The sequence below is a fragment of the Prionailurus bengalensis genome, chromosome C1, assembly GCF_016509475.1.
Source record: "Prionailurus bengalensis isolate Pbe53 chromosome C1, Fcat_Pben_1.1_paternal_pri, whole genome shotgun sequence".
NCBI lineage: Eukaryota > Metazoa > Chordata > Mammalia > Carnivora > Felidae > Prionailurus > Prionailurus bengalensis.
In genome coordinates this window covers 38,730,434-38,745,476 of record NC_057345.1, presented here as the reverse complement: position 1 = coordinate 38,745,476, position 15,043 = coordinate 38,730,434, and the positions used below count along the sequence as shown (strand labels likewise).

The window sequence follows — 15,043 nt, the reverse complement described above, 5'->3', positions numbered from 1 at the left end:
TTATAGAAATTATCTCTTTAAATGAGAGCCCAGTCCAACCCCTCACCCCCATCTTGTAGATGGGAAAACTGAGGACTAGAGAGGGGCCAGGACATGCCTAGGCAATATGGAATCTGAACAAATTCATCATAATGAAGCAGCAGAAGGTTAATATTGAGCCAAGATGGATGAATGGAATCATTCTGGTCACCGGGGTTCTACAGGGCCCAGAGTCTGGCCATACTCTCTCTCCATTACTGTTCCAGGCAGCTGAGTTTGGTTGGAGGTAATTCTTAAAGTTGCAGCACCCTAGTCCTATAGGGAGTCCCAGAATTCACTTAGTGTACCCTCCTACACAGGACAGGAAGCCTTGTGTAGCCTCCTTGCCTCCTGGAACATCCCTCTAGACACAGGAAGCTCACTCACTGCCTTCCAGTGCAGCCCATTCCATTATTGGATGGTTCTGACTGTAGGGAAACATATTTGTACAAGAACATTTATTAGACTCTTCCTTTGTCCCAGGCCCTATGCTGGGCACAGGGAAATCAAATAGCTAAGACCCTGGAACTGCCTTAAAAAGTCACAGTCTCATCAGCAGATGGGTAGAATCCAGTGTGAGCCTTGCTGTGCTCCTGGGCTCTCCGGGCACTGGAAGAAGATATAGAGGAAGGCTCAGGAGATAACGGGGGCAGGGGTACCGTAGGTGGCTGGGGAAGGCACCCAGATGAGGAACTAGTTAGGTTCACCCAAAGGAAGAGGAAGAGAACAGTACCTCAGGCAACAGGACAGCCTGAACAAAGACTTGGCGTTAATGAGAGAAGCTGGCTCTCTCAAGTAGGTTCTGGCTGGACCGCACAGTGAAGAGGTAGATAGGAAGGAGTGCGTGTCTGGCAGGGCAGACTCATGCTGTTCTGCACATTCCTGCCGTTTGGATGCTTATCTGGGCCCAGATGGTTGGGTGGAGAAGGAAGTGGTAGAACCACAGATGAAGAACCAACCCAGTTTTGACTGCCCCACCAGCTGGCGGAAGATAGGCTCAGAGCTCCTGGGGGGTGAGATGAATCCTGGGGACACTCCCTCATCCTGCCCCCCATGGAGTTCTTCACAGACTGCTCCCCCATGCCCCAGGAAGGTCAGAGATGAACTGAGGGTCTCACAGAATGGGTATTACGTGACAAGCCTGTGAAATCTGAAAAGTGCAGTTAGCTGAGGAGGTGTAGAGTAGTGGAAAGAGCAGGTCTTTGGAGCTAACAGCCCAGAATTGGAGTACTCACCCCCTGTGCAACTTTTGGCAAATTATTTTACCACTCTGAGCCTCTACAGAGATAATAAGATCCGTTTTTCAGGACTTCCATGAGGATTAAATTCTTTCATTCAACACATGTTCAATGACTGATGTGCACCAGAGACATTGTACTGGGTGCTGGGGAGATAGCAGTGAGCCAAGGTCCATGGCTGACCTTGGAGTTGCCATCTAGCCAGGGGGATATGAAACAAATAATTACTTGACATCAGTGTGAAAAATACTGCAGAGATTTTTTTTAAAAAGAGATTTTGACATAAGGCATATAACAAAGAAGATGTTCAGTAGGCGTTGGTCAGTTTCGCAGAGATAAGCAAATAAGTCATTTGAAATAGGCATCTGCAGTTCCTCAGAGTGGGACCCCCATGACTGGGAACCTGGACCCTTGCCTGCCATGCCTTGCTGGGTTTCTGCCCCATGGTGAGGGGATGCTCACAGGTCCTTCCCAGCTCTGCTGCTCTGTGGTTCTGACTCCCAAGGAGGAGACCCCACTGTGGGGACATCCATGTGAGCCGCAGGGACTTGCCAATCTGGTATTGAAGGCTCTACCGGCTTCTCCTGCCTCTGCCCAGCAAAGCCGGCTCCAACCCTCACTCACAGAAGGCATTGGGAAAATCAGGAGCGAGGGGGAGAAGGACCCAAAGAGCCACTATTTACTGTGATCCCATCCCCTGCCTGACTGCCCCTCCACCTTCCCCAGACCTCGTCACACATCAGTGCTCCAGCCAGAGCTCACCTCTTCCCTGAAGCTTCCCAGGGTCACCAAGTCAGTAGTGACCTTTCCCTCCCCAGACTGGTGGACTTGTGCAGATCGTTAGGCTGCCAACTTCCTGGCTGGTCAGGGAGCCTTGATTATGTGCCACTTGCCTTCACTGGATGGGGATAACTCCTCGCCCAGCCCTTTGCTCCCAATGAGTTCCTGCCCATCCATCTTCCAGACCCCAGCACACAAGTATGTGGCTGTCTTTCTGAAGCCCTCCTAGCGTCCTCCAGGTGGAGCATCCCTTCCTTTGCTTTTGTTCCCAAGTCTTCATCCTTACCCTTGTCAACCACATGGAGTGGTGACCTGTTGCCTGTCTTTTGTCACCACTGGGCTGTGAGCCAGTCAGGGCCATCTAGCCTAGTACTGGCACTTAGTAGGTGCTTAGTAGATTCTCACTGAAGGAATGAGACCAGATAGGTCCCCACCGTCACTGGACGCATAAATATGGGGCAAAAAAAACCCAGATGCCCAGATGTGTAGTGACAATAGCAGGTGAAAGTGGCCGATACCTTTCGTGAAAAAAATGATAGGGCCCATAGGGATCCGCCTGCCCAGCTCTGGACCGTGTCCCCTGCCTCTTTCCAAGGCTCTTGTGCACCTCCTTCACTGTTGCATAGCTCTTCCCATGCTTAAGTCTTTAAACAGGGTGGAATCCTCTTTCTTCTACCCAATCCAGTGTGCCTCTGTGCCACAGTAGGTGTTCCGAATGCATGTAAGAATTTTGACTTGATAGACTTTGCATTTAGGAAGAAACTGGAATTATACCTGTAGCAGAGACACTTCCTGTTCACTGGCAGAAGTAAATGGAAGGATTAAGTATGTTTTAAGAAAAGTCTAATATTATTAGCCCATCTGTTACTCAGAAATGGTATCTACTGTTCAAACATATACACATATTTTGAAGAAATGGATGACTTCTGAACCTCCTGGAAGTCACACAAGCATTAACTTTTTAGAAAGTTTTCAAGAAGAACAGCATTAGTCTAATTTAAGCCAGACAAAACCAGAAAGATATAATTTCATTTATTCGTTGTGCCAATGTGTATCAAGCCGCTTTCTCTGTGCCATGATTCCCATTTTATGGAAGAGGCCCCTGGGGCTTAAAGAGGTCAAATAAATAACAGAACCTGGACTTGCACCTGGTTTTCTAACTAAATCCAGTGCTTGTCTGTCAAATCACAGCTATTTGTATGCAAAGAAATGGAGTTTCACGTGTAAAATTCTCAACTTCTCCAGAACTGGGGCATGCTGTATTTTCTCCGGGTCCCCAGTGCCTTACAGGGCCCAGATCTGGGTATGCGTTCAGGGATTGCATACTGAATGGGTTCCTGAATGACTGAATGAAAAGACAAGTACTACCTTTTATGCTTTTGTAAAAGCTTCCCTTACCCAGCTGAGAGGCTTCTCTTCATGGAAGGTGTATTTTCCCCAAAATAAACCTGAAGTAGATCAAAGGGCCTTTTTTTTTCTTTTTAATTCCTACTCTTCCCACAAAGTGAAAAAAGTTCCTTTGTTACTTAAAATATCTGCACCAGATCGTACAATGCTGTCTCTTAGCACAAGTGCTTATTATTGTGGCTAATTTGGTCACATGTGTTTGAAGGAGAACAATGCCTCAGAAATTTTTAAAAGCAAAACAGCAATCTGAGGCATTTGTTGTAATGAGATGTAAATTGCCAACATCGGTAGTAGAACCGGCTAAAATTTGCAATGAAATGTTTTTCTCCCCCCTCCCTTAAATTAAAAGCACTAGAGGCCCTCCCTCTTCTCCCCAAAGAAATCATACGCTTTTTTTTTTTGTTCCTTTTCTCTTGGATTCTGTAATACGGAACACCCTGCTTTACTCCCGGATTCATTCTTTTGTTTATCTGCCATTTCCTGATCCTCTGTTTTGTGCCTGCCTCGGTGCTGGACTCTTCCAGAGGCATTATCAGCTTGCATGGTGGCTATTGGTAATCCACATTTTGCAGGTAGGAAAGCTGAGGCACAGAGAGGTGAGGTGATTTGTCTGAGGTTATGCAGCTGTGATTTACCCCCAGTTCCCTTGAGGAACCCCTTTCCAAGATGTGCCTCTGCCCTCCAGGCTGAGGCTGAGGAGCCAGGTACCTTCTGTGTACAGTACTGAAGACGGGGCAGCTGCAGAGAGCAGTACTGACACCTGGCAGCCTCCGGATGCTCCACGGTGCTGACGGACAATGGGAGGAAATAGTTTTCCCTGGGAGCCAGAAGATCCCAGTGCAGCAGTCCCTGAGGAGATCAGCATGAGCCCGAGGGAGCGTGGGTGTGCCGTGGAGTGCCAGGACGGACTCTGTGCACCAAGGCCATGGTTTAGTGGTGGGCTAACTGAAGCACCCAGGAATAACTTGTGTATGAAGGAGGTGGAGCAGGGGTGAGCACTGTTTACCGAGTACCCAGTCCGCACCAGACTCTGGGGTAATCATTTCATATATATGGTCAACTCACTGAATCTTCAGTCTCGCCAGGTCTCTGTTGTCATTGCTTCTTTCAAGTGAGGCCACAGGGCCAGGAAGGTTAAGTAATCATTAGTGTGGAAATTACCTGTTGAGGGTAGAATGTGAACCAGACACTGCTGAGCCCTGGTCTCTGAAATAAGAAGACACAGTCCCTGCCTGGCCTCAAGCCTCACCATCTAGTGGGGGGGACAGAGCTCACCCACCTGAGGAAGCTTACAACTCACCTGAAGAGTAAATGGGGAATCCAGAATTTAAATTCCAGGCTCTGACTCCAAATTCCAAGCCAACAGGTGGAGAGAACAGCTTCCTCCTTTTGAAGAGATGGAGGAGGTAGCATTTGAGTCAGGCCTTGAGGTCCTGGTGGAGTTCAGCTAGGTGGGCATCTGTGGGGTAGACTGATCCGACAGCAGGAGGGAGGGACACAAGCACAGACTGGGAAGCTGGAAGGAATGGTGTATGCGTGGGGAAGGCCAGGCTGGCACTTTGGAGTGGAGTCCTACTGGGAGGTTGGGGTGGGGATGTGGCAAGGGGGCAGCAGAGGATGGAGCCAGAGAAGCATCTCTCAACCCTCGGTCCTCATGTCCCTTATATGTCCCTCTGTAGCCATCGGAATCGTCCATTCTGTCAGCAGTTTCCAATTTCTACTTGACAGACCTAAGTTCTACTTTGTGGGCTGCCAAAAGGTCACAGTAGTTTAAGAACAGCTCTCACCCACCCTAGCCTGTACCCCCAAGCACCTCAACTGGGCAGCAGGATTTTGTTTCAGAACCTTTGCCCTGGTCTGTTTAAGTCCCTGCCCACCCCTCCACCCCCAACTCTCTCCCCTCCTGTCACAAAGAATTTACTGAGAGCCTGCAATGTGCCAGCCAGTGCTCTGGCTGCCAAGACTGCACAGAGAATAAACTTTGCCCCCAAAGAGCTTCACAGTCTAATGCGGACAACAGATTGGCAGATGATTGCAGACAGAATTTGCTGGAAGTATTTACAAAGTAGAGACTCCCCCTACCTGGTGGTGATCAGAGCAAGGCCTCACAGAGGGGACCCCTAAGCTCCATTCTTGGCAGGCAGATGAGGTGGCATTATGCAAGGCCAAGATTTCCAAGGCATAGAGGCCAGGACAGCATGGCATATGGCCCCTCTGCAGAGGTGAGTATCAGGTGAGAACAAGAATTGAGCACCAGGGGTAGAGAGGAGGCTGGTTGTTCTGGGCCTTACAGAGGCTACAACGTATGACCTAATTTTGAGGGTAACTAGGAAGGAAGATGCTAAGCAAGGAAGGACATGGTTTCAAGGAGATCTCTTTGGCAGCCATTGTGGAGATGGGTGGGGGAGAACCTGACTAAAGTCAGAGCTGAACTGGAGTCATTCTCTTGTCCAACATCTTCCTCTCCTAGAAGGAAAAAGAGACTTTAGAGGAGGGGCACAATCTTGCCAAAGATGACCTGTGAGCCAGTGGCTACAGGGACCTCATCTTCTCAGCCCATCCCCTTTTCCTGTTGGTGAATGTCAGAGCAGGAAGGGACTTCAGATGCCAACTGGGCCATGCCCTTTAGGGGAAACTGGAGTAATTACCTCTGCCCTGATCTCAGAAAAGATCAAATGCTCCACTTGAGTTTGTATCTCCGAAATTCAACCTGAGATCTCACACAGAGAGAAGAGAGACTTTGGCATCTGCTTCTGAAACTGTAGAAGTATTCATTCATTGTTGTCATTCTTTAATTCATTTAGCAAACATTCAGAGACCAGGTACTCAGTGCCAGGTGCTGGGGGCAAAGAGAAGAGTGGGACCCGGGCCCAGCCCCTACATACATCACACAGTGTTAGGAGATGCCCTCAGCACAGTTCTGATGCTGTCTGTCCTTCACTCTGCCAACGTCTGCATCTACAATTCACTCACCTGCGGTCACACAATTAAAACAGCAGAGCCAGACATAGGACCTAACCTTGCTCTACCATGATGAACCATTTTTTTTCATCAGCACTCTTTTGCTTCCCAGCCATGTTGCATTCTGCTTTGTACAAGGCTTATGCTTGCATCCTTAGAGACTACAGAGATTCTGTCTTGCAGATGGTAGCTGCCAGCAACTCGGGAATGATATTCTTGTTCTGGGAAGCCCTGTCATGAGGAATTTTAGTAACAAAATCACCAATACCTTCTCTACCACCAGCCAAAGTCTGGGGTGTGGCAGTTGAGCATAGAATTGGAACCAGATTGTAATTTAGTGTATAAAGAGCTCCTTATCAGGCGATCCACATAGTTAGGATAAGGGAAGATTGGACCTTGAAATTCATTGGTTACTTCAGGTATAGGCATAGCCCAGGGGGACCCACTATAGCAGTAGCTAACTCCCAGATCCCAGACAGCTCAAGAAATGTTTGTGTCGGGAACATTTCCAGGGTACTGAGCTCTCCATTGGCCTTTGGAGTTGCTCTCCTGCAAAAGTTAATCAAGTCATTCAGCCTTATTTACTCACTTTCATCCTGTTTCTCTGCCCTTTGGTAATCAAGACACAATAGGTGATTTAAAAAATAGTCCATCATTTTAAAAAGCTTAATGGAGAAGAAAAAATACTCCCCTTAGAAACCACCACCATTTATCTAGCTTCCTTTCACTGTTTAAACTGCGCGTAATTTGTGTTGATTGCATTAAAATAGAAATCACGGTAGCTGCTAGATCAGGCAATCAGAAGCTTAATCTGTATTGTATTTTAATTTCTTGGTTGAAATGCTCCTGTCTAGGTAGATACTAGGTCTTAGGGAGAGGGAGGCCTTTGCATTTGTCCCCACTGCTTTCCTAACCTCTGTTCTTAGGCTGTGGCCCGCTCCACTGCAGGCTGCAGAAGTGGGGTTTTAGCAAATACACACTTTGCATATTGCAGCGATTGCCACCCCTTGTGCACCCCAGTCTTAACAGGACCTCTTTTTCTGACCAGGAAGTTGATTCCCCTGCATTTCCATTCAGACAATGACACCCTCAAAGACCACTTCTCATTCATACTTAATTAGAGTCTTGTTCATTCTTGTCTTCCAATTTCCTACTTTTTCCCTTGTGACGTTCATATCTCATATTATTTTCAAGCCTGGGTTTAAGTGTAGTCCAACGGAAAAAATAAACCAGCATATTTATTTTGTGCCACTGTGTGCTGATAGACGCGTAGTTAAAAATATTTGCCTTTTATTGTCCTTGGAGTTCTAGACAGATCTCTTTTCTTAACTGCCTAGGTCCCGCCATTGACTTGGAAAAAGTAAAGTCAGAATGTCTCGAGCCCGAGCCGGAGTTACGGAGCACTTTCAGTGAGGAAGCAAATACGTCGTCCTATTACCCCGCTCCTGCACCTGTCATGGACAAGTATATCCTAGACAATGGCAAGGTAGTGTTTCAAGCTCAATATCCATTCCCTGCAAGTGTTTGTTAGTCAGAGTGACGATGGAGAGTTTGGTGGGAGCTTCCTGAGACACAGCGTGGCCACTTGGCCTCCTGGCCCGGGCCTCAGTAACTATTTCCAGAGTTCTTGTGTTGTAACTAGTGGAGCTAAACTGGGACTTGTTCTTTTTCTCTTCCCTTTTTTTTTTTTAAATACTGGGCCAAAGCAAGTATAAAACTAAACTGACGTTTTAAATAGCTTAGTAGTGAGAAAGATTTAAAAAGGCAGGGTGGTTTGATGAAACTTGTCCTACCCTCCTATAAAAACCAGACACAAAATTTATAAGGTGTACCAGAAATACACCTGAATGACAGAGAACAACTCAATATGTATCTGTTCACCATTCGCGAAGTATCTATATGTTCTAAGCCCTGTGCTAGATCCCAAGGATAAACTGGTAAATGAGAAGCGCTCCTTGTCCCTAAGCTGTTTCCAAGCTGTATATTCAAACAGTGGTTAGGCCACAGTCCTAGGACCACATATAACTTCTCAGATTTTCTTGTAAGGCTATTGGAAAAAAAAGTCATGAAAGAAAACTTAAGCATTATTAATTCTATTAGTACAGGGGTGAAACCTAATGGAATAGCCTTTGGAAGTCTTAAAGTCACGTGTCATAGCAGCTGGGCAGGGAGAAAATGTTCTAGCATCCTTCTGATATCCAAATGGATTCATCTTGGAAGAAGTATATTGGAGCCCTTTGTCTAGGCACTGGTCAAATTCAGTTTTAGTGTTATATTTCTGCCACCCTGGCATACAGTACAGACATCACCTCTCATTCTCCCCAAAGAATCATCTGTGTCAGTCTGTTTTTCTTGCCTCGTGCTTCAAAAGGTCTCTGTTTATCCAGTATTGTTCCCCAGTGGGCTGATGAGAAAGAAAAGGTTGTTTTATTTGGGTTTGTCCAGATATATCCTTGCAACTGGCCAGATTGAGGCAAAAAACAAATATTGTCAGCTGAAGAAATGAAACCTGTTAGTCTTTAGGGCTCTCTTGGATATGCTGCCATTCCCTCATCTCCCACCGAGCACTTCCTCCCCTGCAGAGGCAGAACTGATGGGCCAGGTCATCGCCCATTCTGTCTTGACTTGCTCCAGCCAACAGGCTTTAAAAGTCTGCTTTGCAGGGGAGAGGTGGCATGCCAGAGTGGAAATAGGCAGTCGGGAACCTGAATGCTGAGCATAGCTCTGTCTCTGTCCTTTCTGTGTAACTTTGCTTGGGTGGATCTTTCTCTTGGCTGGGCCTCAGTGCCCCGATCTGTGCGAGAAGGGATGGATTCATGCTCTCCATGGGCCTGTAGTCACTCCAGCTGTGTATCTAAGTTGGGTGAATCTTCCCCAATTGAAGATAAAGAAAAGAAAGGACCATTCTGTGTTTGTTGATTCCTTTTTAGTGACGACGGCACTGTACGGTGACTAGAGACTTTTTCTTAAAGTAGCTTCCAAGAGAACACTATTTCTCTCTTCCTTTGAAAACTGATGGACAGTTTCTGAGCATTCTGGGGGCCTCTTTTGCAAAGGTATCATTTTTCCATTTCCAGAAAATGGGTGTCTCAAACCTCACTTAATGTTTCCCTGGGAGTTGCACAACAAATCTTGAAATTGCCAGTATTGTTTTTTCATTGGTTGTTGCCAACGTGTTGCTGTAAAACTAACCTGACTTTTGTTTGCAACTAATTTGAAGCTCGACAGAGAAATTTATGAAGGGAGAGGAAAGGAAGTGGACAGACTAGAAATGGATGGCAGCTTCCCAGAGCAGCATTCCCTCGTCCTCATTGTTCTTGGCTCTGCTATCCTTTCTGACCCTCTCTTCTCTCTGCCTGCATGAACAAAAGCCTTAATCTCTGCAAAGCCTAGAGCATTAGAATGGGATCCACTTCCTAGTAGGAAACTAGTTTTGTCCTACAAAACATTTCACAAAGCCATTTTTTGATCAAGTCCCATCCTGCCAGATGCCATATTTTTAAAACCTCCCTTGACACATAAGGCTAACATTACGGTCAAATAGTTAACAATGGTTTATGTGTATAATAGGGCTTGCCGCAAAAGTTATTTTCTGATTTTGATAAAGTTCATTGCTTTTCTTTATTTCAAAACCTCATTGAATCCTAGAGCTGCAAAGACTATTAAAGTTTACATAGTCTAATTTATAAATGGCATAGTTGGGGAAGCACATCCAGGGGAGGGCTCCTCTGTGATTATAGAACAGGCTAGAAACAAACAGGTAGGAACTGGAAGGCAGGTCTCCTGGTTCCCAGGCCAGTGCTCTTTCCAGTCTATTCTGCTCCATCTCTGAAAACTGGGCATTGTTCCAGGTGACCCTTATTTTGCTGACCTCGGGAGCACTTGTCCCAACATATACCTGTGATTGGTCTTACCCAGAGCCATTTCTTTCTGTGCTCTAAAGCTGGCCTTGTACTCAAGTTCATGTCAGAAAATATTTTCTTCTCTAAGGAAAAGCAGCTCATCAGAACTGAAAGCCTGTGCCATTAAAACATATTAAATGTGCCCTTCTGTTTCTCCTGTTTTGTGTTCAGACTAGTCCTGATCATTTTGAACGGGACCAAGGAGGCAAAGCCTCAATGCGTCCCCATGGAGATGTACTGTGAAGGACTGAATCAGGTGGTGAAGGCTCACAGAAGGCTAGAAATTCAGAGGGGATAGAACTTAGCCATGGAGAGTTAAAGAGTGTTTCCTGGATTTGGGACTGGGGCTTGGAAGATTAGCAGGCTTAAGAAGACATAGGCGAAGGCATTCATTTCTGGACAGGGGAAAGGCATCAGTGGAGACATAGCTGGGGGGTGGGTTGGGGGTGTGCTGTCCTCCTGACGTTTTATTCATGTTATGTCATATAAGCCTCAGAACAGCTTTTTGCGTTAGGTGGTGTTCTGCCTGTTGTCCATCTGAGAAAAGTGAGACTCAGGTAAAGTGACTAGCCGATTGCCACCTAGGGCTGAAGACTCCAGCACCCCCTTTTCTGTTACCACATACTGAAAGTAGAAGGAAATGCGGGAGTTTGCAAGCTTCATCATGATGGCCATAGCAGGAGAATAAAGGCTAGCAAGTTGAATGGAAAGAGGATTCTGGAGGGCCTCTAAAGATGACTGGGGAGGTTAGATTGATGTGATAGGAAAGAGGGAGCCATTCAAGATTCCAGAGTGTTCACACAGAAACACGGAGTTGAAAGACTATGGAAGTAATCTAGTCAAAGAAGGAAAGCTGTGTTTTAGGGAGACTAATCTGGCAGTGTTTATAGGGTGAGTTGAAGGGAGCAGGGACCAGAGGCAGGAAGGCCAGCCCATGGCTTCTTCTGGTTTCCCTGTCTGCCGTAGTGACGTGCAGTGAGTGCCGGCAGGGGAAGTGGCTGGGCCAGCACAGAGGAAAACTCAAAAAGAAACCTCATGGAATATAGATATGTTAGATAGGCTATGTGTCCACCACGTTGGCACCACTGTGACACTGGCAGCAGCAGAAGGCCTGGGGAACTTGGGCTCTAGGGCCATACAGATTTGGGTCTGAATCTTGAATCCAAAATTTACTGCTGGTATGTCTTACGGAAAGTAATTTAGTCCTTCTGAATCTCTATTCGTGTCTGTAAAGTGGGAATAATAACTGCTACCTATTTCCATCTCTTAAGGTCATTATGAGGATTAGATAAATTGAGGGTACAATACCTGGTTCATTATAGGTACTCAAAAAATATTAGTGTCCCCCTTCTCTAGCAGAACATGGGCTAAAATGACTGTCACCTCTCTTTTAAGAATAATAAATTAAAAGATTATAGGAAAGCAAGGCCCAGGGTGGAAAAGAGCAGAAATCTTTGAAAAACGGACGCTGTCTTCCATTCTAAGGTTTTCTAATTCTGAATTTAATCTAATTCAAATTCCTTGTTTCCCCCTTATCTCAGGAAGCTTGTGAGGTAGCTTCAGAGTGTCTTCAGAGGGAGGTGACTTGGGGCCCAGCAGGGAGCAGCAGGAAACTTGTCCCCAGCATGCCTGATCTGGCACACAGACTGCCCACCTGCGGTTCAGACTGCAGAGGAAAGGCCAGACTTGACCTTGGATCAGTGTTGCCCAGCTGGCCCCGGGCAGCACATCTCACTTCCAGGGTTGCTTATCTTCCTGAGCCATATGAACAGATTTGCGGCACTGAAATTTGCAGCACAGGAAGACCAGGTGGATCTGGTTACCTGACACCAGGCCTGCAGGGATCTGAATGATCTTGTGAGCAAAAGAAAGTGAAGGCAGATGAGGCCAGGTGGATTGGTTACTTGCTGACATCCGTGAGTGGGCCGTGTTGCTGGGCTATTTTGTTTTCCGTTTTGGATGGCTGAAAAACCTCAGTAATTGGTGAAGGAAGAAGTGTTGCTGACTGACCTGTCTTCCCATCTGTGTGTACCCACCTTCTTTTCCAAGCCAGTCTTCAGTAGAAAGATCTTCAGCCATCTTTGAACGGTGGTTCTTGCCAGGCTGCCATCAGTGTGGGTGTGTGTGCGGTCTCTAAGGCCAGGACCTCTCCCAAGAGGTCTCCTGACCACATGATGTTTTTGACCTACGGTTCTTTCTGAAGACAAGGACTTTGGGCAGAGCTCTTTCATTACCCTTAGAAAGTTCAGCTCATTAGCAGCTGCCTCCCCTCCTTCTCCACAGAGGCCATTTCCACCCTCCACAGACTCAGGAGAAACACAACATAAATGGCAGTGTCGAAGTCAAAACTCCATTTTTTAATGATTAGCAAATGGTTTTTGAGTTGTTAAAAGAGCCAGAAAAGAGAAAAAATTTGAAAGCCTATAGCTTATTGCTAGATTGTTCTGAGTCGTCTTACATTTACCGACTCTGCCCTGAAACCTTCTGAGACCTTCCCTTCCAGGGAGCGCTAGGCCGTGTTCTGTTCCATCAGAACAGAATCAGACTGAGGACACTGTGGTTGTATTTAATTTATCAAAATCATAGGTGTTCTGAGCCAGAAGGAACTTAGAGATGAAATCCCACTCTCCCAGTTTAGTTCATGGGAAACTGAAGCTAGAGGTAGGAAAGGACTTGCACAAACACACTCCAGTTAATGGTGGAGTCTGGTGGCTGTCCTCCCGGCTCCAACTGGCAGTGGTTTTCAAACTCAGCTGTACATTGGAATTACTTAGGGAACTTTCACCTACCCCTGTACCCAGGTCCCACCCAGAGTAATAATTCAGAATCCCTGGGAATGGGGCCCAGGCATCAGCGATTTTTACAGCTCTAGACGACCCCCGCGTGTGCCACTGTTGGGAACCACTATGCTGGGATTTGTGCCCCAGCATGTTCACGGCAAAAGGAGAGAAGTCTTTCTAAAGTGTAACAGAGAAGGAAGTGAAACGTACACGTTCTGAGATTTGCTCGGGCTCCAAGTGGCCCTGTTATAACATGAGTATGTTTAGAATCCCAACCCTGTAACATAATAGTTGAGTGACTTTTGGCAACTGGTTTCACCTTTCTCAACCCGGTTTTTCCATCGGAAATGAAATAGTATCCCAACACCTTCCTTCCAGGGTTGCCACGAAGATTTGAGAGAGTGGGTATAATGCACTCGAATAAGGCCTGGTGCATTATAGGGATTCGGTAAATGATTATTATTTCCCTTAAAGAAAGTTAACATGATGTTTATGGAATGAGCCTCTTATGGGTGTGCAGCAGTGTCTTTTAAAGGAAAAGAAAAGTTTCCAACTGCCAGCCTGTCCGACTACACAGGTGCTTGTGTTCTTATCTCTTTCAGGTCCATCTGGGAAGCGGGATTTGGGTTGATGAGGAGAAATGGCACCAGCTACAAGTAACCCAAGGAGATTCCAAGTACACAAAGAACTTGGCAGTCATGATTTGGGGAACAGATGTTCTGAAGAACAGAAGCGTCACAGGAGTTGCCACAAAAAAAAAGAAAGATGCAGTCCCTAAGCCACCCCTCTCGCCTCACAAACTAAGCATTGTCAGAGGTAGGTCACTGCAGTACAAACGCAATGGCTGAGATGCTGTCCTGTACTCTGTGGAATGTACTAGACACAGTTTAGTTCAGCAGACACTGAAGCCTCTCCATGCCAGTTCCCAGGCCAGGCACAGAACACAAGAGCAGGTATGGACCTTGTCCCAGAGGAGCTCATGTTTAACGGAAGATGAGCCGTGGACACAAGCACAGTTCAAGTTGCTAGCATGAGAGAAGGGTAGATGACATGCTGAGAAAGATCTCAGGAGGGGAGGAGACCCCCTAGCTAGAAAATCAAGGAAGGATTCCTTGGGAAGGGGGTCACTGCATGGGCCTCAGAAGCCGTGCTCCTGACTACTGGTCTCTAAGTGTCCAGCTGCCATGTTTCAGTAAAGAAAGTAGATTCCATCAACATGTACGTTTTGAGCAGGCCCCACGCCAGGTTCTGCGACAGACAACATACATGTCAGATAATTTCAGGTACTGATGAAGGAAGGTAATGAAGCATCATTACATGTTACGGCAGGACAGAGAGGGCTGTGTTAGGTGTGTTGGAGCAGGCCTGCTTGAGGAGGCTGGGAACTAGGGGTGGAGGAGGCAGCCCTGTGGAGGTCTCAGGGGCGGCAAAACAGGCAGAGTAAAGAGGCACAAAGGCCAGCACACTCCAGGGATGAGGCAGCTCCAGACAGCCACGGAGCCATGAGTGAGGGGAGAGCGAGGTCAGCGAGGTGGGTGAGAGCTGTTCTCAAGGGCCAAAAAAGCCACATTAAGCAGCTTGGATCTATTCTATCCATAGGAGAAGGGCAGATTGTGGAGTGACCAAATGGGAGCTCAGGACACTCGTGCAGTAGTCTCGGATGGAGATGATGGTGCCGTGGACTAAGGTTATAGCAGTGGGAGTGGAAAAAAAAGCCAGATTTAGGGTACGCTTTGGAGGTCAAGGTGGCAGGACTCAGCGAGATTAAGTGATCAGCCAGGTTAGAGCTACAGAGTTCAAACCCATACCACCCTGGCTCTAGTGTGGGCCTTGTTCTGCTGGAGCAGAGCTGCCTTCCTTGCCTGGCCGACTCATGACTAATTCACTTAAACAGCCACTTATTTTTAGACAGTTGGAGGTAACCTTTAGTCTGCTTGCTTTCTGAAATAATGGATCC

The 15,043-nt window shown here is 46.8% G+C and overlaps 2 protein-coding genes across 5 annotated transcripts in view; both read left to right on the top strand.

Moving 5' to 3' along the window:
• AGBL4 (AGBL carboxypeptidase 4) overlaps nucleotides 1-15,043 on the top strand; it is a 1,479,620-nt gene that overhangs the window by 1,248,621 nt on the left and 215,956 nt on the right. The gene's annotated exons all lie outside the window — the stretch shown is intronic.
• The window catches only part of BEND5 (BEN domain containing 5), a 47,896-nt gene that overhangs the window by 25,662 nt on the left and 7,191 nt on the right, over nucleotides 1-15,043 (top strand). For all 3 annotated transcript variants that reach the window (XR_006296581.1, XM_043574932.1, XM_043574934.1), the window contains exons 4-5: nucleotides 7,742-7,890; nucleotides 13,689-13,902. Coding sequence is in view for 2 of the 3 variants with exons in the window: in XM_043574932.1 (XP_043430867.1) it covers nucleotides 7,742-7,890; nucleotides 13,689-13,902 (363 nt within the window). In the remaining variant the exon portion in view is untranslated. The remainder of the gene's footprint in view (nucleotides 1-7,741; nucleotides 7,891-13,688; nucleotides 13,903-15,043) is intronic.